Genomic DNA, 22,021 nt, shown 5'->3' with positions numbered 1-22,021 from the left:
TCTAACTGAGTAACACCGATTCATTGGAAAAATGTAACATAATAGTAACGTAAGAAGGAACATTATGGAATGTGATGACCACACGTTAAGAAACCTCATCATTATCGGTTATGGACACGTGGCATTGTGGGTCTTTAGACACGTCACTTTTTTCTTTTGTTAGTGTGAGGTGAAAAATGAACACTTTTTCTTTTGGATTTTTCTTAGACTTAGATAGATTATTATTGAAAGTAAATTATTGTTTTTTCATGTTAATCGTTCGCTTCTACGAAGAGAGTTCAATAATCTCTATGAGCTTAGTTCAATTATTAGAATGTGTGAACTTATTTTTCCATATTTAAAATGTGTGAGCTTCAACCTTATTTCTCCACGTTTAAAATGTGCGAGCTTCAACCACAAAATTATTTGATAAAAAGAAAGTCTAGGGTGCGTTTGATTTGATAAAAAATGAAGGACATGACAAAACAACTCCAATTGTCCAGTGTTTGATTTGTAAAACAGTTTCAGGGACATGACAAACTGGAGGCAAGGGACATGACAAAAGCTGCAATTTTTGTCCATCGCCAAACCACAGCACAACCTTTTGTCTCACGTACAAGTTTTCTAAAATACAAAAATAACATTTCGTCACCCAAAAATCAAATAATACAGAAAATTATTCAATACCATAAAAATTTGTATTGTGCTGTTCTGCCTTATATTGTGTTGTCCTATCTTGTACTGTTATGTCCAATACTTACTGTTCTACAAATCAAACACACCCTAATAGTCTAAAATTCAATCGATAGATAAATAAAATTTGATTAAAAAATTATTCCAGTTAAAAATATAATTTGAATTCTTTCGAACGATTTATCATAACTCATTTAATTCAAAATAAATTATTTTAGATTAAGAAAAGAAAAGATATAAAGTTAGGCAATTAATTTTATTAAGGGTTAGGGAATACATGTATGTCATATTTTAAGCACTTTTATATTTTATTTTTTAAATCATGGCCAACTATTGAAGTTAGTTGATTAGTTTTGTTTTTTATTGACAAAAAAGTTAGTTAAAGTTGTCTTAGTTTAGAGAAAAGAGAAGGATATAAGTTAGGCCTTTGAAATTTTAAGGTTAAGGAAATGCATGGATGTTATTTTTTAAGCATTTTTAATACATGGCCAATTATTGAAGTTTGTTTGTTTTCTTCTTTTTTGGCAAAAAAGTTAGTTAAACGATAAAGTTAGGGGAAGAAATGCATGTTAATGAATATATAATCTAGCTTTTTCGTTCGTTGGGGAAGAATTCATAATCTAGCACAAATGTAGTCTGATGGTTTTCTTTTACAATGAAATTTGTAGCAAGTTTTCATCGATGTTTATTAGTGATTAATCTCCGTTAAAGAATGTATGGGGTAAATAAATTGGGTTTTACTCTCTTAATCGGATTTTTTTCATACATACATAAAGAATTAAACCTTTGACTATATATTTTAAGATTTACGTGAGATATTTATTTGTTCCAACTTGGGAGCCAGGGAGATAGAGTTAGTTCAAACAATCAACTTGCGTGAGATATTTGTTCCAACATTTTGTATCTATTTTAGTTGAAAAAAACAAATTGTGTATGTAAATAGCTTGGCTTAGATTTGGGTTCAAATCTACTTTTTATTTTACGGTCAAATTTAGAGTTTTCTGCAATAAAATAAATATCTAGGGGGTGTTTGTTTCCTGGTTTAAAAAATTATTCCCAGGAATATGGAGGTTGGAATTATAGATTCCTATGTTTGTTACAAAGTTAAAAAAATAACTCCCGAAAATAAAGAATTCCTAGGAAAAAAATAACTTCCACTTACCCATGATTTTACTCCCAAAGAAAGTGGGCGGGAATAAAAGATTCCCATGTAAATGGTACTAAAATGGAAATAACTACCCATATACCCACTATCACAAACAATTCCCATGAATCTGACAATTATTTACCAAACACAATTTTCTAAAAATACTCAGGAATAAGATGCCCATTATTATTTCCCAGGAAAGGTTAATCCCAGGAATGAAATTTTAAACCGTCAAACAAACGCCCCCCTAGGGTTTTCTAGTATATTTCAAAAGCAAAAGTAGTTTCTCGTCTGTAGGATAAAGTAAATTTCATCTTAAATTTTTTTAACGACACATTAGTTTTTTTTTTTTTAAGGAAAAAAAAAAAACTAATATTAGTTGTTCTATCAATTTCTTTTTTTGAGGGAATATTATCAATTTCTTGTCATTCCCTAAAAAAAAAATTCCTGTCATGTGGTTGACCACGTATATTTAAAATGAATTGAGATATTTTGGTCCCTAAAAATATATTTGGGGACAATTTGGTCACCATATTTTTAAATCCCTTCAAATCACATAGTTTATTTTAAAATTTCTAACTTTAAAAAAATAACATCTTCTTGCTGCTTCTTTCTAGTTTTTACTAGTTGGATTGTGTTTTAGATTTTCTACATGTTTCGTTGGTTGTATTTTGGTGTTACCATAATATTTTGGATTTTGAAGTTGCATTTATTTGACCATTGTGTGTTAGACTTGCGGGTGCTATTGAGTTTGATAATGTTATGCACTTTGAATTTGATGGTAATGATGGATAGGGATTATGATGGTTTTTTTTCCCTCCAGATAAAGTGATTTTACGCACATCAAAGGATGATTCTGGATTCGAATTCGGATAGCCACGAAAAACGTTAGGTCTAACGATATCGGTATTTCCATTTGACATTGGCCTTACAAACAATGTTTGTTTTGTTCCATTTAAATGCAAATATTACTATCATCTATTATAATTAAAAATAAGAAAATCTCATTTTAGTCTCACATATAAATATGAGAAGCTCGTTTTAGTCCTTCTCAAAATAAGAAAAACATTTTTGTCCCTCAAAAGTAAATAAGCTGATAAATTAAGTTTTCATCAAGTTTAGGGACAAAAAGCATGAACAAACTGTGGTTTAATTAGCAGCAAGTTAGGGGAAGATGGAACAATAAACCAATTCATAATAACTAATATAATTTAGACACTAAATATTATTAAAGTTAAGGAAATGTATGGATGTCAATATTTAAGGATTTCTTATTTTAAATCATTGAAGTTAGTCAAAACAATTAAGTTAGGGGGAAGAAAAACATGCAATGAGTCCATAATAGTCTAGCTGTAACTTGGGTGTGTGGGCTATGAAGTTAGTTCAAATGAGTTGGTTGAGATATATACTTGTTCCAACATTTTGTATGCATTAGCTTAGATTTGGTTTCAAATCATGAGTGTTATATATATATATATATATAGAGACGACATATAATATTTTTGGTTACGAGAGAAGACATATACTATGAGAACGAGTATCTTAAATGAGAATGATGAGAATAATTGTCAATCATTGAATAAAAAATAGATGGTTGAGATTACAAAGCCTCATTTTAAATCTCTACATTATTAGAATGTAATTTTTCATTTGTAACATCTCAACTTTGACCAATAGATAAGAGTTTTAAGAAGTTTCTCTTTATCTTTTCTATATTTCATACGTTTCATAATATGATATCAGAGCAAATTTAATTTCCTCAATTTTCATTTTCTCTCTTTTAAATTTTCCTTTTCTCAATTTATTTTTTTAATAATCATTTTTCCTTCGTTTTCTCTTACTTTCTCACCGTTTCTGGTTCATTTTCAATTTCTTAATTTTTTCCTATCGATTTCGTTCTAGATTCGTATTCATCATAGAGAGTTGTCCTCTTAGCCATGACTTTGTATCCTTAAGGTACAAACTTAAATATTGTATGTACCATGCCTAGTAGTGGCAATCTTGTAAAAGTTTGCTGAGCCTCAAAACACTAGGAATAATCTGCAAAAACTCTATACATCGGTCCTCATGTGTGTGAGATGATGGAGTAGATTGGTCTAAGTCATGATCATTGTTGGGTAACTCATCATGGTTGGCTAACCGGATAAATGATGAGTGTGAAAACCACTTTGAAAAGGGTGACTGTACTAGCCAATAAGGTTGATGGTGAACCAAGATAAATTTGATGTGTCGTGTATCTCTCTCTATATATATATTGTTTGTCTTTTTTCTTAGGTCAAATTATTTATGGTTTAACTTCATCATGTCTCTATTGTTTTGACACAAAATTAAGTGTTAATAAAGAACTATTGCATTTAACCTTCTGTCGACAAGCTACCTCAGGGGTAATGATTTTTTGGGGTTAGTGGTAATGGTTTATAAGTAAAAAAGTTTTGACTTGTTCAAAAAAAAAGTAAAAAAGTTTAGAAACCCATAAACATAACTCAACCCCCACATTCTTGTGTTATGCACCCACCTTCAGCGTATGTGCGGCTTGGAAGATTTCTATATAACCCTAGTTTATAAAACTAGGGATCCAAATTTTGACGGCTCTGAAGCTTAAGGTGAGATCCAACAACCCTAAGGTGGCACTTTTTTAGGGCTTGGAAACAAGTTGGAACATCTACACCATTGTTGATGTGTTTATCTTTTACCTTTTGAATTATGTTGCTCGTTACTGTTATCATGTGTATTTAAACTCTAATAGATTTTGAATGACTGATCTATGGGTCCTTTTTTAATATGATTCAAGATATGTTTATGTGATATATATATATATATATATATATATATATATATATATATATATATATATATATATGTTGTTCTTAATGCTTTTCAAGTTCTGATCAATTTTGAATTGATTTTAGGTTATATCTCACTATTAACATTAGGTTTTGTAAGTGTACCTAGATATGTTATTTGCTAAGCTAGTTCACCTAGACATAAGGTTTTGATTAGTATGACTTTGTTTAACGTGATCAAATAATTTTGATAATGTGAGATTCACCAAGACATATAGTTTCTAAATTAGATAAACAAGATCATGAACCACGACTAGAATAGGTCTACTTCGTCAAACATTGTAAACATAGAACTTAAATTGCTAGTTGGATTATGAACTAGATTGACTCAACTAGAACATAAAAAGGATTCAAGAAATTCTAACCGCCTTTCATTAATTTGTTCAAATCTATTTTAGTTTCTTTGCAATAAACTCTTATGCCAACCCCAATTTACTGTTTTTAATTAAGTTTAAATTGCCGAGTAGAGACAAGAATCTATGTGGAGATGATTCACTTACTACTTAATTACTTTAACAATTTGATACACTTGTTGAATTTGTCATCAAGTTTTTAACGCCGTTGTCGGAGATTATTGATATTTTCATCAAGGTAATTTCACTTTACTTATTGCAATTTATTTTCTCTATTTTTCAGTAATTTAAATTTTTGTCGAAAAAAAATGAAAAATACCAAAATTATTTACTTTTTGTTGTATGATGTTATTTAGGTACAATTCTACTGAAAAGAGGTGTCAAGGATAATTTCAATGAGATGGAAACAATCCAAATGTTCACAACATGTTTGAAGGAACCACATGACACACAAGTCTTAGAACTTAACCACGTATATCCTAAGGATTCCTAATAAACTAAAGAAAGAAGGATAAAATTCATATTTAACAATTCTGGTTAAAGCAAGATGCCAATCTTCAACCCTAACCTAAGTTCAATCCACAAGCTAGGTATGTCACCTTCCTAGTGCAAGAAATCATTAAGCGCAGAACCTATGAAAATTAAATATAACTTAAATCATAACTGAATAAACAACTTGCATTAATAAAATCCAATAAATAAATAAAGGTTCATCTTAGATCCTTAATAAAAAGGCGTTTAGAACGAAAAGTGGAGTAGGTGTGATACTTCTCTTTGATGCTTCAGATGCTTACCACCAGGTTCTGAATGAATATTTTTGCATTGAAGGATATCTATTTATATGCAGATTTCCAACTAGATTTGGGTTGAATTTTTTGGCATTTTCCCTCAAACCCGCCGAGAAAAATCATCAAAAATATGAACAACATGTGTGGGACGTATGGTCACTTAAAATAGAACAAGTTTTATTTGTCCAATGCACCTAGGGCGCGTGGGTCATGTGCGGGGATTTAGCATGAGGTGTATAAATTCATTTTCACCATTCTTTGAGTATTTTCCTTCTCCGACTTGTTCTTGAGACCTGAGACAAAATTTCTCCAATTTATAATGTCTTTAAAGCCTTCTAGAACCTTGATGATCTTCATTACATGTCTTCATAAACTTCCATGAGGTGTCTCACTTATCATTAATATCATGCGACCACCCTTCAAGACTTAATGTTGTACTTAGTTCTGGCTTTAATCATGCATCCTTGGCCCTGGTTGAGTGCCACATTGGACAACCTAAGCGTAGGAAATTATGTGAATCAAAGTTTGCGTGGTCTAAAGATTTTCAGTTTACTCTAAAGTTGGTAAATATGCTTGTAAAACTTAACTCAATATTGTTAGACTAGAGATCATCGTCTAAGTTCAAATTCGAGACCTCACAGTTATGCATATGAGTTTCAACGGTGTTTGTCAATTCTTCTACGAACAAAAAAAATATGGGTATATATTCCACATCAATCTAAGAACAAATCAACAACAATCAAAATAAAAAGTTGTAGTGGTACGAGCCTAAAAGCCCCAACCCCAATTATTAATTAGGAAGTCTAATGACAAGATCCATTAGAAACAAGACAAAAAGAGCCAATAAGTGGGATAAGGCAAGACATGGCAACAAAACCCATACCCGTGGTTATCCGACCGAACCAAACCCAATTTGACGGGTTTTCTCCGTTTTGACTGGGTTTGGTTATGGGTATGGGTTTTCCCCGATCTCAAAACACGGGTATGGGACGGGTAACGGGTATATAGGTACCCACCCCGAACCCATACCCAAACCCGTCCCAAATGTAAAAAATTACTTTATGTTGATATGTTATGTTATTTTGTTTGATAATTGCCATGTTAATAAAAACTACCATTGATATTTAAATGATCAACTAAATCATTTTGTCTAACAAATGTGAAAGTGAGCTTATTGTTGGATAATGTATTACAACGTTGCTCTTGGGGATGTTAAAAAACTTCTATTTTTTATTAAAAAAATTATTCAATGCGGGGACGGGGATGGGGCGGGGATACCCGAACCCGTCGGGGATGGGGATGAGATTCAATTTCTCATCCCCGTTGGGTATGGGTAGGGTAACTGGTAAGTATATGATAATCGGGTATGGGGATGGGGAAGGTAAAACCCGTCTCCACCCCGCCCCATTGCCATGCCTAGGCAAGATCAATCGAGGTAACCACATCGATAGAACACGTTTCATTCTTCGAGTGTTAACCTCCTCAATCACCTTGTCAAAAATAACCGCCTTTTAAGAAGTGGAGATTAATTCCGTAAATGTAATTAACCCTTTTGTTTATTTTTAAAGAATATAAGGGATTTTTTTTTCCTTTTTATGTTGACCCTCCAATTCATAAGAGAAAGAGTCACTAGTAATCCAAATTTGTTTTCTTGATATAGCAAAAGAGAAATTATATTTGTACAATCACTTTTTGACAACTTTGTGACAACTTTCTCTCTCATACTCACATTATACTCTTATTCTCTCTCTTCTTTTTTCTCTCTCAATTGTTTTTAACCAATGAAAAAAGAGAAAAAAGAAGTTGTCACAAAAATTGTATCAAATAGTTGTTCAAATATCACTACTCATAATAAATATCACAGTTTCGCACAATTTTTAATCTTGACCGTTGATCTAAGATCAAACGGTTATGATTGAAAACCGTATCTTTTTAATTAAAACAATCTCAACTATACAACTTTGATTGAACAACTACTATTGATTACAACATCCTTGATTACAACATCCTGATGTAACGACTAAATAATCTAAAATTTGATCGAAAGATAAATAAAACACGATGAATTTGAACGGGGTGAAAGAGGTGCGAAAGATAATCGATCCTAAACAAGGAAGGAGAAAGGAAGATTGGATTTGATGACGCGCAAGAGTAGGAATCGGAAACTTCTGTATACCCATCAAACACTCATTGCGCAAATTTAGCTCAAAAAAAACATTAAAATAAAACAAAAAACACACTCTCTTTCTCTCTTTTCTTTCTCTTTCTCTTTCTTCTTCATTCTTCAATCTTCAACCTCTCTCTTGTGGAATTCACGATGAACAGGTCTCAAGATCAAAGGTCAAGACCTGCAAAACCAGCCACAATTCATTCATGTGCTCTTTCAGGTGACCTCATTGGTCTTCAGAAGCTACTTCGTGATAACCCTTCTCTTCTCAATGACAAAAACCCTGTTGTAAGATTATTTTACGACCCTTTTGTTTTTTCTTTATTTTGACCAAATGGGTGTCTTAAAAATTTCATCTTTTTTTGTTATTGTTGTTGTTGATGTTTTTTTTTAGATACCCTTTTGTTTGATCTTGCTTTAGTTTTGTAAAAATTGGATCTTTATGGTGTTTTGTAAGTATAAATGTTTATGTTATGAATTGTGGATTTGGAAATTGGAGTTATGTGCATGGGTTTTAGATCTGATTTTGTATTATCTTGTGGCTTAATCAACAGGGTTTAATCTGATTCAATTCTTAATTTAATAGAATTTCTTGATGTATGTGATGAATGGTTTGTCTCATGAAAGATTACATTAGCTTGATTTTATTTTATTTTATTTGATTACTTGCTAGTTATGAAGCACAAAGCGAAATTGACATGTTGAACCGGTAATTATAATTTGATAAAGTGGTATAATTGAATTGAATGTAACTACATATACCGGGTTTCAATCTGAAGTGTCGGTACTACATAGATGACTAGTCTTGCTAAATAATCATTTTTTTTTTTTTTGCTACACTTGTACTCTTTCAATGCAATATGCCTAATACATTAATCAAAAGGAAAATGAGAGACAAGCATGGTGCCTTGGGTTTTGAGAGAAACCCTGTTGGAAGATTACCCTTTTCCCGTCATTTTTACCAAATAGGCATCTCCAAAATTTCATCTTTTTTTTTTTGTTATTGCTGTTTTTAAGATGCCCTTTTGTATGATCTTGCTTAAGCTTTGAAAAAAATTATATCTTTATGGTTTTTTGTAAGAAATAATGTTCACGCTCATGTTTGTGTTGTGAATTGAGGATTTGGATTGATGTGTATTAGATTTGGATCTGTATAGTAATAACTTGTGGCTTAATCAACGGAGTTTAATCTGATTCGTTTTTTAATGGAAGATTTGTTGATGTAATGAATGGTTATGTTATGAAAGATTAGATTAGCTTATTTCGATTTGATTACTTGCTAGCTATGATCCACATACATGACACTGACACCTTGAAACTGTTAAAATTTAGAAAATGGCATAGTGAAAGTAAACACGTATTTCAGTGTTCAATCTGGACGAGTATCGATGCTACATTGATGGCTAGTCTTGCTAAATAATATTTTTTTTATCAATGCTTCACTATATCCTTTTGTATCATCTTGCTTAAGTTTTGAAAAAAATTAGATCTTTTTGGTGAAATGTGAGAAAAAATGTCGATGGTTGTGTTCTGAATTTAGGATTTAGAATTATGTGTATGGGAATTAGATCTGCTTTTGTAATATCATGTGGCTTAATCTACAGGGTTTAATCTGATCAATTTTTTAATTTAATAGAATTTGTTGATTTATGTGATTTGTTGATATATGTGATGAATGATTCTCTTATCAAATATTAGATTAGTTTGATTTGATTACTTGCTAGCTATGAAGCACATACACGACAGACACTCAGAGACGCGTTGACACTGAAATTTGAGAAAGTGGTATAATTGAATGTAACTACGTACGGCGGTGTTCAATCTGAAATGTCGGTGCTACATAGATTGCTTATTGCTTAGTTTTTTTTTTTTTTTTTTTGAGGGAAAATTGAAAAGCTTTGCTTATTGCTTAGTTTTGGCAAGTGTATGTTTGGCTTCACAATGAGAATGGTTGAATCACAGTGAGTCACCGCGATATCGCTAGAAGCTACACTTTGCAGCTTCAACAAAATCACATGTCATCTTGGTTTTTCCAAACTCACCGCTGATCCGAACATACATTAATAATCATTTTTTTGCTATGCTTGTACTTTTTCAATGCAATTTGCCAAAACTCACCCATTTCTTTACCCTTCATTTTAACCAAATGGGTGTCTCCAAATGATTTTGTTTAAGTTTTGAAAAAAGTTAGATCTTTATGGTTTTTTGGGAGAACAAATACTGATGTTTGTATTATGAATTGAGGATTTGGAAATTGGAATTATGTACATGGGATTTAGATCTGGTTGGTAATAACTTGTGGCTTAATCAAGAGTGTGTAATTTGGTTCATTTTTTAATTTTGTGGAAGATTTGTTGATGTATACGATGTGAACGGTAATCTATGAAATATCATATTAGTTTGTTTTGATTTGATTACTTGTTAGCTACGAAGCACATACACGGCAGTGACATATCAGCATTGGTAATAACTTGTGGCTTAATCAATAGTGTGTAATCTGATTCATTTGTTTTGGATATAATGGAAGATTTCTTGATGTATGTGATGAATGGTTATCTTATGAAAGATAAGATTAACTTGCTTTGATTATTTGCTTGCTATGAAGTACGTACACAACACTGACATACCGACAACAGTAATAATTTGAGAAAATTGTATAATTGAATATAATCACATATGTTGGAGTTCAATCTGAAGTGTCAGTGCTGCATAGGTTGCTTATTGCTAGTCTTGCTAAATAATCCTTTTTGTATGATCTTGCTTAATTTTGAAAAAATAAGTAGTTCTTTATGGTTTTTTGTGAGATAAAATGTTGATGTTTGTGTTGTGAATTGAGGATTTGGAATGATGTGTATGAGATTCAGATCTACTTTTGTAATAACTTGGGGCTTAATCAACAGAGTTTTGACTGATTCATTTTTGAATTTAATGGAAGATTTGTAGGTGTATGTAATGAATGGTTATTTTGTGAACGATTAGATTAGCTTGATTTGATTACTTGCTAGCTATGAAGCACATACATGGCACCGACGAGACTAACAATAATTTGAGAAAATGGTATAATTAAATGTAACTACATATTTCGGTGTTCAATCTGAATTGTTGACCACATAGATTGTTTATTGCTAATCTCGCTAAATAATCATTTTTTTTTTGCTATGCTTTACTCTTTCAACGCAATATGCTTAATACATTAATCAAAAGAAAAATTATAGACAAGCATGGTGCCTTGGGTTTTGAATAGGTTGAAGAGGAATTCATTAGATCTTCAAGAGGAAGACTTTATGTTTAGACTTTTTCACGGGAAGATATGTTTTGTTGGTTTCTCTTTGCTCATAACTTGGTTTTTTCCCCCTCGTCGGGTTTATGTGACAAATATGTTAAGGGATTGGAGGGAATTATTATGTCAATCCTTTTGGTTTATTGCTTGCCATGCATATTTAGTTATGGATTTCACGTTGTAACTGCGTGACATAGTTATTGATCTTGGCTGACCGATCTCAAATTAATGGCCGAGATCGATTCAAGCGTTTAACTTCATGCTTATCTTACTCTAGGATTTATCTTGAATTCAAATTATATGCTGAAGATCAAACCTGTTTATATGCAGATGGCACACACACCTCTTCATGTTTCTGCAGGAAACAATAGGGCTGACATAGTTAAATTTCTTCTTGAGTGGCAAGGATCAGAGAGGGTTGAGATAGAGGCTAAGAATATGGTAGGTACCCATCAATTTTTCTACTGAAGTTATTGTTAGAATGTAAATAATATGTATGATCTATTGTTCCAGTTATTGTCTCGTAATTGTAAATTTTTTTCTTTGAATCACTTTTGAAGTATGGAGAAACTCCACTGCACATGGCAGCAAAGAACGGATGTAGTGAAGCCGCGCAGCTGCTTCTTGCACACGGCGCTTCTATTGAAGCTAGAGCAAATGTAATTTCTTTTCCATCACTTCATTTATCCTTTAATTAAGAGCTTATAATCTAAGTATAAACGCCATGCTTACGTATAAAATAAAGTCAATCTGTTTTCATATAAGTTATAAATTTTTTTCATATGTTATCTTGGAGAGCTTATGATAATAAGTTGAACACAAATTATGGAAATATCATAAGCTATTTCCATAAGCTCTCCCCAACGGACTCACAAATGCTTATGTCAGTAGATAAGCTCAAATAATAAAAGTTTGTTCTGACTTTCTTGCAGAATGGTATGACACCTTTACACCTTGCAGTTTGGCACTCATTAAGAGCAGAAGAGTTCTTAACTGTGAAAACATTGCTTGAACATAATGCAGATTGCAGTGCTAAGGACAATGTATAGAATTTTATCTCTAATTTTATTATTGCTAAATAGCTTTTTGGTCAAATCATGATAGATGCTTAAAGCCTATGAATTGCAGGAGGGAATGACGCCTTTGAATCATCTTTCGCAAGGCCCTGGAAATGACAAACTTAGGGAACTATTAAACTGGCATCTTGAAGAGCAGAGAAAGAGGAGAGCTATTAAAGCGTGCAGCGAAACCAAAGCTAAAATGGATGAACTTGAGAAGGAACTTTCAAATATTGTAGGTCTTAATGATCTAAAAATACAACTACGAAAGTGGGCGAAAGGCATGCTTTTGGATGAGAGGCGTAGAGCACTTGGTCTGCATGTTGGCACAAGACGACCTCCTCATATGGCCTTTCTTGGGAATCCTGGAACAGGTAAAACTATGGTAGCACGCATCCTTGGAAGATTACTCCATATGGTGGGAATTCTACCTACTGATAAAGTGACAGAAGTACAACGGACCGATTTAGTTGGCGAGTTTGTTGGTCATACCGGTCCGAAAACCAGGAAGAAGGTATGTTATTGGAATTGAAATTTTTTTCTATTACAGGCTACATTTGCTGTAGGTTTTAGAAACTAGACTTGTTTGCATTGGTTATCAGTATCTTACGATATATACTAGTTGTATATAGATTCAATACTAAATTGAACCTTATCGGTACGAATCTCTAATGTTTATCTATTTGGACATGAATCCAATCTTAAAACCAAATTCATTCTAATGAATCACCGCCTAAACTTAGTACAGTCAACCACTATTTTTGTCAACTTTGTATAGCCAAGAACTTTTCTTTCGCCATTTGTTATATGACTTGAATCTTGAATTATTTTGAGGCTCATATATGATATATCAGCTTATAATTTTGTTGTCTGTCATTTTTATTGGCAATGTATCATTATATCTTACGATTCATTCATAATAAGATTCACTGTTTCAAGAAAAAAGTCGTCTGATTCACTGTTTGAAATTCTATTTAATAACTAACCATGTTATTTATACAGATCCAAGAAGCAGAAGGGGGAATTCTTTTTGTCGATGAAGCTTATAGACTGATACCTATGCAGAAATCAGATGATAAGGACTACGGGTTGGAAGCCTTGGAGGAGATTATGTCCGTCATGGACAGTGGAAAAATCGTAGTAATATTTGCAGGCTACAGCGAACCAATGAAACGAGTAATAGCTTCTAACGAAGGCTTTTGCAGACGGGTGACTAAGTTTTTTCATTTTATCGATTTTAGTTCAGCGGAACTAGCAACAATTCTTCACATCAAGATGAACAATTTAGCAGAAGGTAGTTTGCTATATGGATTTAAGTTGCATTCCAATTGCAGTATAAAGGCCATAGAAGCATTGATACAAAGGGAAACAACCGAAAAACAACGTAAGGAAACAAACGGCGGTTTGGTAGATACCATGATGATTAATGCAAGAGAAAATTTGGACCTAAGACTTAGCTTTGACTGTATAGATACAGAAGAACTTCTTACCATTACATTGGAAGATTTAGAAGCAGGTCTTGGCTTTTTAGCACAGTAACCATTCTTTGGCAATTAGGTGTTTTGGATTTTGGAGGAATTCAGATTGTGTGTAGTCATGCAGTTTGGCACATTGATGGCCTTCGGATCAAGATCTGATAGTGCATATTTCAATGTGGAGTGTCTATCTTGATTCAACGATCACCAATGTGTCTGATTGCACGACTGCGCGAGACTGTGACTGCATACAACTCAGATCTATTGCAAGTTTGCAGCTGCACAATGAGGAGCCTGTCATGAATTGAGTTTGCCATAATAGGTGGATCCTTATTTGTGAAGGGTTTTGTGTAGTTCATTATGTTATATAGATTCTATTGATGCACTTTGCTTTTTTTTTTTTTTTTTTTAATTATTTTTTTATTACTGGCCTTTCATTGTATTCTTTGTATGTTATTCATTCTTATAAGGCAGTAATAGTTCTCTCTTTTAGTTTGTGGCTGTCCCTAAGTATTTTAATTAATTATTTTACATTTATGGTTTGTTAAGTGTATGATACTGATTTTTTCTTTCGTTTTGGAATAAAAATAGTTTATTAATGTCAAGCTTTTGGTGTTCACTAATTAGTAGAGTACATTTTTTTGAACAACTTTTCATTAGATTGAGGTAAATTTTATTTGTACATCATTACCACAAAATTGATCATTGACAAAAGATTTGAATTTGAATAAATATTTAATAATTATCATTTTGATATGTTATGAGGCTAAGGCATGACAATGGGGTGAATACTACTTTTCCTGTATTTATTATACATCCACGAATGTTGTTGCAAATAATTTTTTGGAATCATTTTAAATTGTTCAGGTATTTCCAGAAGTTGAGGCTTTAAAATGATTTCCTGCAATGCTAATAAAACACATTGATTAGACAATTGAGTGATAAAATGGAACTAGGGTAACGATCAATGATTTGACCATGAACTTGCTTAAGACAATTTGGTTTGAGCCTTAATCGAATATTTTATTTTACTTGGATACATCTTGATTCAAATTCTACAACATGCAAACAAATCATAATCAATTTCATACATGTTTATAATTCTTCTGCAACAAACTTGCATGTATTAACAGGCAATTGTCAAGTTACTTAATATTAGAAAACAATCCAATTCATCATTTCTTTACATATCCATACCTTCACTTTCAAACAATTAACAAAAATTTGTCTGTCATTGTTCAAGTGTATTTGGGTCGAATATACGACCCTGCTTTGTTTTTAAAACCAAATTTGAGTCTGATTTATTTCACACCATTCATTAATCCCACAATAGCATTAATGTCACAACTACATTTGTGTTGTAAGTATGACCCAAATAACCCTCTAACATTTTCCATTGCCTAAATACCTCACAATATACATCGTATTTTTATTTCAAAATTTTATTACAAATAATAAAATTTTATTAATTTAAAATAGATAAAAAAAAAATTAGAACCCGAAAAAGTCAGAGAAAATCACTTAATATTTTTTTTTTAGGGAACTTAATATATATTTATAATATGCTGTATTTGTTGTTTTTTAATATTTAAGCTTTCGTGGATAATAATCTTGGACATTGCGTGCAAGTCAATAATAACAATAACTACACGCATAAAACAAGAAACTTTTTCCTAAATATAATAGTAAGTACTAAATTAAGTGGAATAACATGATATGAGACTAGGAGTTACTAACAAATTTAAAAAAATAAAAAATAAAGGAAAAAAATGCCATGAGTTACCACTTATTCATCTAAGGTGAACTACAAAGATCACTTAGATAAAATAGTAGGAGACTTTTGCCATTTTAGTAAGAAGTTATGGGTTTAAATTCGTTCTTGAGAATATATCGGCGTTAAATTTTTTAAAAGAGAGTTTTACCATCTATTAATTATAATATGAGATATTAATTTTTACAGTTGTGCGTACAAAATATCCATGTCACACGAGAAAAAGTTAACTATTTCATTCCTTAACTCATAGTAAATTCAAAAGAATTATTATTATTTTTTGTTGATTTTGAAATGATAATTAAATTTTTAAATGATTTGTATATTTGTTCAATTATTTGTCTCCTAAATTATTGTGACTCACTTCCTCTTGAGTGAAAGGTCTTCTTAACATGGACTCTATTTATTTATTTAAAAAAATTAAAATTAATCGAAACTAATATTCATAATCATATAACTAAATCAGTGTTGTTAGAATTAGACCAAACTGACCGGTTCAATCGATTGACTCAAGAATCGAACGGTCAACTGGTTGGTTCAACCATAATTTTCTCTCAAACTTGATTAGACCGCGGTTCAACCAAGATTCAATTAAACCATAATTTAGAGGTCCTAGTAGTTCAATTTTTAACCAGATTTTTTTAGTTGATAAATCAAGGTATCTCCATACTCAATTGCGAAAATTAATTGTTCAAGATAATTGAAATATATTGAAAGAGTTGACTTTTCCCAATATATAGTTTTTCACATATACAAATAAAAATCGAACCTTAAACCAAATCATTAAATCAGATATTGAACATGAGATCAAATAGTTAAATCAAACCAATAATAAAATAAATAATTTCAACTTCTCGAATATACACGTTCAACCAAAATTTAACAGATTGAATCAATTGAACCAAAAACACTTGTACCAAAATAGTAAATGTAGTGTTAGTATTTGACCGAAATAACCATAATATCAATGTCGGTTTTCCCTTATCAGTGAATTCCAAAAAATCTAAATTTTCTGTCTATCCACACACACACACACACATTGTTCCACACACATTGTTCCGTCATCAAAATCCAACAATATCATAGAACAACACAAAAATGGTGTTAACTTCAATTTCAACAATATCTTCACCATCATCATCATCATCTTCATTCTTCTCTGATTCACCATCAACTTCCAAAGCTTTTCCTTCTTTTCTTGTTGGATTTCCAAAACCACCCTTTTCAAATTCCACCCTCAAAATCAAAACTTGTTTTGCTTCATCAATTCAACAAGAAAATGGGTCACCAGAACAGTTTCTACAAAGCAATTCCATTGCTGATTTCATGAGGTTCAAGAAAGGAATTGATGGTTCTACTGGTTTGTTGCAGACTGCTGTTGTTAAATATAAGAAGAAGTTTCCTTGGTCTCTTTTGAAGCCAAATCTTCAGGTTGGTGTAAAGTTTGTGCCTTTCTTGTTTTTTCTCAATCGGGTTTTGTTTTCTTAGATTGGTTTCTTGATGCTATTTGTTGTTGTTGTTGTTGTTGTAGGTTGATTTGATTTCAACAATTCACATAGCTGATGAAGAGTATGTATTGTTTATCTTGGTCTTTTTAGTTTTTACCCTTATTGAATTTTGGATTTAGTAGCTTTCAAGAGCTACTTAGGCTTTGTTTGGATAAACATCTGAAATATAAGTGCTTATGTATAAGTTATTTCTATAATAAGAGATAAAAATAATGTCAATCTGTTTTCAATTTTCATTTAAGTTATAAGCTGTTTTGATAAGCTGTTATGGAAAGATTATGGAAATAAACTGAAAAGAGCTTATAGAATGTCTAAATAATGTCAATCTGTTTTCAATTTTCATATAAGATGTTTTCATAAGTCCCCCTTTTTTACCAAGAGCAATTTAGTGCCTCTTTGTTTACATTTTCTTATTTGAGCTTATTTATTGACATAAACACTTATGAGATTGTTCGGGATAATTTATGAAAATAGCTTAATTTGACACTGTTATTATTGGGGGCTCATGGATAAGCAATTTAGTCAGGTGTTTATTCAACAAGCACCTATGTTTAAGCTCTTTTTACAATCAAAGAGAGAACACGGATAAACTCTAGATAAGCTCTTTATATGTTGTATCTTTAAGTTATTTTTAGAAAGTTTATGAAAATAAGTTGACAATGACTTCCATGAGGTGTCAAATTGTGGTTAGAGTTTGACATTGTATCATCAAAAGACGAAGTTCAAATTCCATTTGGGACAATTGTTAAATAGCCATTAGTGCCACTTTATTAATAATCATTTCCCCTTTCCCAATTTTTTTTTAATAAAAGTTGTAAGCAACTTATGTCATATCATTTGCTATTTTTATTAAATATTCTAGATACTTGCATAAATGTTTGTGTCAAAATACGAGTTCAAATAAACTCTTCCAAACACTCTCATTGTGTGTTTGGATTCAAATTAACACATGATTGAGTCTTAAATCCAAACATTCTAGAGTCGTTAGGCGGCAAAGAAATTTGGGTACTGATACAATTCATGGGGATGGGGTTTTATGAGGAAAGGTTATGAAGAATTATGAGATAAACAAATAGAATTGGAGTTTTATATGGATAGTTTTAGATATTTATGCAGGTGTAGCAAACCACTGACTTGCAACCCATGTGATTTTGGATAAGGTTAAGGCCAGTTTCATTGAGTGCTAATCATTAAGTTCAAACTTTTGTTTAGGAGTTGTTAGTGTACATCTATTGATATTATTGGTGATGATCGGAGGAGTATGTGTAAATGGTTGTTTAATGATCTTGCTAGATATTATTTTACTTTTTTGGTTTTGGGATAGGCTCTCCCTTTGGACTTATGCTCATAACTTCATAAGATTAGTGCTCTCATTGAGAAGAATGACTTCTCGGAAAGGGCTACTTACGAAGGGTTCTAATTGATGGAGGGTTCCGAGACCATTGAAGAAGTTGAGCTAAGTGTCGGAGTGAAGTGTCATTGAGTGAAAGTTGTCTTAGGCATCGTTCCTCGAATGATGGTACAATGGTGGGAGTCACACACTGTGGAGTCTCACCTAAGAAGTGAGACTTCACCTAATGGATTAGTGTTTTGTGATGAGCTTTCCCTTTAGGCTTATGCTCGTAACTAAGTACTACTGCACAAGTGCTCATTGATGCATGGACTTAATTTGTTTATCATATTTATTTACATTTTCTCCGAAGCAGTATTAACTTTTAATTTTGATGAGCAGGTATTTTCTGGCCCTCCAGAAGGAGCTTGAATCCTACGATTGTGTCCTTTATGAAATGGTAGCCAGCAAGAAAACTTTAGAGAAAATGAGAAACCCTAAGGCTAAAAAAAGGTTAAAAAGATCACAAACTAGAGGTTTTAACATTATTGGATGCATCCAAAGACAGATGGCTCAAATTCTCAAGCTTGATTTCCAATTAGATTGTCTCAATTACCAGTCTGAAAATTGGCAACATGCAGATCTTGATTATGAGACCTTCCAATTACTCCAGGTTTTGAGTTGCTAATTTTTGAGTTGATTATGAAGTCTAACGAATAATGATCGTTATTTATTTTCATTGTTGAGATCTAATTTTTCTCTTTTTTATTTCAGGAAGCAAAAGGTGAAAGCTTATTTTCTTTTGCAAAGGATACGACTCTTAGATCTACAAAGGCGATGTTGCAGCCTTCGATTCCAGAAGATCTTGATCCGTGGAGATCGAAGCTTTTATGGGCTTCACGTGTACTTCCTATGCCGCTTGTTGGCCTTTTTCTCATCGGAAGCGTTTGTGCAAATGTGGGAAGTCCAGCATCAGAATATCCAGAAATAGAGGCGTTGTCAAGGCTTGATGTAAGTGCAGCGATGAAGCTCTTCCTTGCAAAGAGTCTAACATCTGAGTAAGTCCCTCTCATTTTTCTGTGTGCATCTCTCTCTCTCTCTCTCACTCACTCACTCTCTCTCTCTCTCTCTCTCTCTCTCTCTCAATTTGGTCCACTACAATTCTAGAAATTTATAGAAACTCTTGTTCCTGTAGCTTTTTGCGCCATGAGCTTACTTTTGATTTTGTCAGTTGAATGCATGTTTGGATTTGTGGTGAGTTTGGCAGAATGACCGTGTATCATTTTTCGCAAGATCTTCAACAAAATCACAGTGTCATCACGATTTCGTCAACCTCACCTTGATTTCAAACATGCTCTGAAAGTAGAAAAAATCTAGCAGGATGCTCTCTAATGTACTCTCGACAAAACAATCTCCCCTATTAACTGAAATTCATAAAGGTCCCACCAGATTTATGTGGGACCTGCATAATTTCCTGGGGCCCATTTCTAAAACATTGGGATCTTAATGAATTTCAACGAATAGGAGAGAGTGTATTGTGAACACTATGTTGCTAGCAATCCTTTTGAAAGTCCAGAACATAAAACTTGGTTGAAATTGTGCAGTTCAAGAGATTGCATGAACATGAACATAATCATATCAATTTTCTTATGTTGAGTCACCAACTTGAGTATTGATGATAAAACTATTGTTGTAAAGCTTGACACAAAATACGGCAGATGTGGAGGAGAAATCTGTTATAATCGGTGAGAGAAATCGAGTTGCAATCGAGAACCTCAGAAGAGCAATGGACAAGGGACAAAATAAGATTGCCATACTTTACGGGGGCGGCCACATGCCGGATCTTGGAAGGAGATTGAGGGAGGAGTTCGATTTAGTCCCGTATGGTGTGGAGTGGGTAACAGCTTGGTCCATAAGGAAAAGGAAACTTGATACAAGTTCACTTCCGTTTCTGAAGACAATGGCTAGGGCTTCAGGTTGGCCGTTGAACCGTTATCAGACATTGGCCTTGCTCATCTTTTCGTCGATCTTGGCGGTGGATCTGTGGTTTTGGGAGCTATTCTTTGGCACCATGGTGACTTGGGTCTCTGATGTTACCACAGAAATTCTTCGGTATGTTGGTAATTAAAAGATGATATGATCATTGGATTCAGAAAATTCATACTAATTACTAATTATAAAAAAAAACTTGTATGTGACAGTGTACAAATGAAAAGTTTTATCAACAAATGTAAAATTCTAGCTATTCCCATTTCTCAAAGTTTTAAGAGCTACCTCTTTGGGGCATGGAAATGGGAATATGCATGTAATCATAAGAAATGGAAAACATAAATTTCCTCTCCCCATTTGTTTCACTTTGGTCCTAGATTAATTATTTTCCTTATGATTTCCTGATTTACAAATCCTGAAATATGTTGTGGATTTGTTCTATTAGTTGGTATATATATATGAAACTATTCATCTCATTTTGCAAATAATCTTGTATATTATTGCCAGTATGATTTACAGTTCACAGGAACACCAACTATGAAGCACGGATACAGATACCGATACGGATACTGATACGACACAGACATCGACATGCTGACACTGTTAATAATTTGAGAAAATCACATAATCCAGTATAATTATCATATGTGTTGGTGTCATGTTAGTGTCGGACAAGACATGTGTCTAACAACCGGGACACGCCTAATCCGAGAAGTGTCTGTGCTTCATAGCCAAGTTTACTATGTTACTGCATCTTGTGTAAAACTGTCATGGTTTTTTTTTTTTGTTTGTAAAAGATGTCTTGTTGGGTGAAGGAGTGTAATAGTTGTTTATAAATTATCTTTAATCTCGATTCTCAAGCAATGTGAAGCTTTTTGGTGTATCAAAATAATAGGGTTTTAGTCGAGACTAAGGGGTTAAAGGGCATGTCAGCCTTCGAGTATGACATAGGTTCAACCCGAAGAATTTTTACTAATCTAAGACATGTGGAAGCTCCATTTTATTGGACATGGACATACAAATATCAAAATAATACAAGCTGATATCAAATATATAAGAGTGAATATTCAATTTGATCCTTCACAATTTTCTCACGGTTTAATTTAATCTTGAACAAAAAATAATATCCAAATAAATCCTTGACATTTTTATATGGAGGACAAATTAGTCCCTGACTCATTATCACAGAGACTAGTATAAAAATGTCATAGACAGGTTTGGACATTATTTTTGGACATTATTTTTTGTCAGAGATTAAATTGAGCTGCGAGAAAATTTTGAGGGACCGAATTGAGTCTTCCTTCACTGTGCTCATATTCAGAACTTCCAATTCCAAACAACTGAGCTGTATACTAATGAAACATAAAAATGACAATTGAATCCAAAATTTTCATACACTTTATAAATTTTCTAACCAAATATAATCCTTGGTACTTGGCTTTATCGTTTGGGCACAATTTTACCTTATTGTATTTCAGAAGAATATATAGGATTTGAATTCCATACAGTCAGCAAATCCATGCAGCTACACATACAACCAGTTGAGATTATCTAATCAAGATCGGATGATTTAAATTTAAGTTTCATTTGTAGATCTTAAAACTTTTATTTACATTATTTATAATCTGAATCGTTCAATC

The 22,021-nt window shown here is 32.5% G+C and overlaps 2 protein-coding genes across 3 annotated transcripts; both read left to right on the top strand.

The window, feature by feature from the left end:
- Positions 1-7,904: 7,904 nt before the first annotated feature.
- On the top strand, positions 7,905-14,331 carry LOC11440020 (protein CfxQ). 2 transcript variants are annotated; one of them, XM_003620623.4, is made up of 6 exons: positions 7,907-8,258; positions 11,581-11,691; positions 11,811-11,909; positions 12,183-12,293; positions 12,379-12,822; positions 13,311-14,331. In XM_003620623.4, the coding sequence occupies exons 1-6, from the start codon at positions 8,121-8,123 to the stop codon at positions 13,845-13,847; spliced, it is 1,440 nt and encodes a 479-aa protein (XP_003620671.1). In that variant the 5' UTR covers positions 7,907-8,120; the 3' UTR covers positions 13,848-14,331. The 2 variants fall into 2 exon arrangements, with proteins under 2 accessions (XP_013453105.1, XP_003620671.1); XM_013597651.3 differs by lacking the exon at positions 12,183-12,293 and having other exon boundaries at positions 7,905-8,258.
- A 2,222-nt stretch (positions 14,332-16,553) lies between these two features.
- Positions 16,554-20,792, top strand: LOC11427583 (uncharacterized). Its single transcript, XM_024786282.2, has 5 exons — positions 16,554-16,985; positions 17,086-17,123; positions 18,795-19,065; positions 19,167-19,450; positions 20,091-20,792. Exons 1-5 carry the CDS (start codon positions 16,653-16,655, stop codon positions 20,518-20,520), a joined length of 1,356 nt encoding a protein of 451 aa, XP_024642050.1. The 5' UTR covers positions 16,554-16,652; the 3' UTR covers positions 20,521-20,792.
- Positions 20,793-22,021: the final 1,229 nt, after the last annotated feature.

This window comes from Medicago truncatula, chromosome 6 (assembly GCF_003473485.1).
Source record: "Medicago truncatula cultivar Jemalong A17 chromosome 6, MtrunA17r5.0-ANR, whole genome shotgun sequence".
NCBI lineage: Eukaryota > Viridiplantae > Streptophyta > Magnoliopsida > Fabales > Fabaceae > Medicago > Medicago truncatula.
Note: the sequence above shows the minus strand (reverse complement) of the source record. Positions and strands in the feature narration are given on the sequence as shown.

What these genes read in the sequence shown, in the direction of transcription:
- LOC11440020 (XM_003620623.4), top strand. Translation starts at nt 8,121, where the DNA reads ATGAACAGGTCTCAAGATCAAAGGTCAAGACCTGCAAAACCAGCCACA. An exon ending in TCAATGACAAAAACCCTGTT is followed by an intron (nt 8,259 to 11,580) that starts GTAAGATTATTT and finishes GTTTATATGCAG; the next exon opens with ATGGCACACACACCTCTTCA. An exon ending in CTATTGAAGCTAGAGCAAAT is followed by an intron (nt 11,910 to 12,182) that starts GTAATTTCTTTT and finishes ACTTTCTTGCAG; the next exon opens with AATGGTATGACACCTTTACA.
- LOC11427583 (XM_024786282.2), top strand. Translation starts at nt 16,653, where the DNA reads ATGGTGTTAACTTCAATTTCAACAATATCTTCACCATCATCATCATCA. An exon ending in TTTTGAAGCCAAATCTTCAG is followed by an intron (nt 16,986 to 17,085) that starts GTTGGTGTAAAG and finishes TTGTTGTTGTAG; the next exon opens with GTTGATTTGATTTCAACAAT. An exon ending in AGACCTTCCAATTACTCCAG is followed by an intron (nt 19,066 to 19,166) that starts GTTTTGAGTTGC and finishes TTTTTATTTCAG; the next exon opens with GAAGCAAAAGGTGAAAGCTT.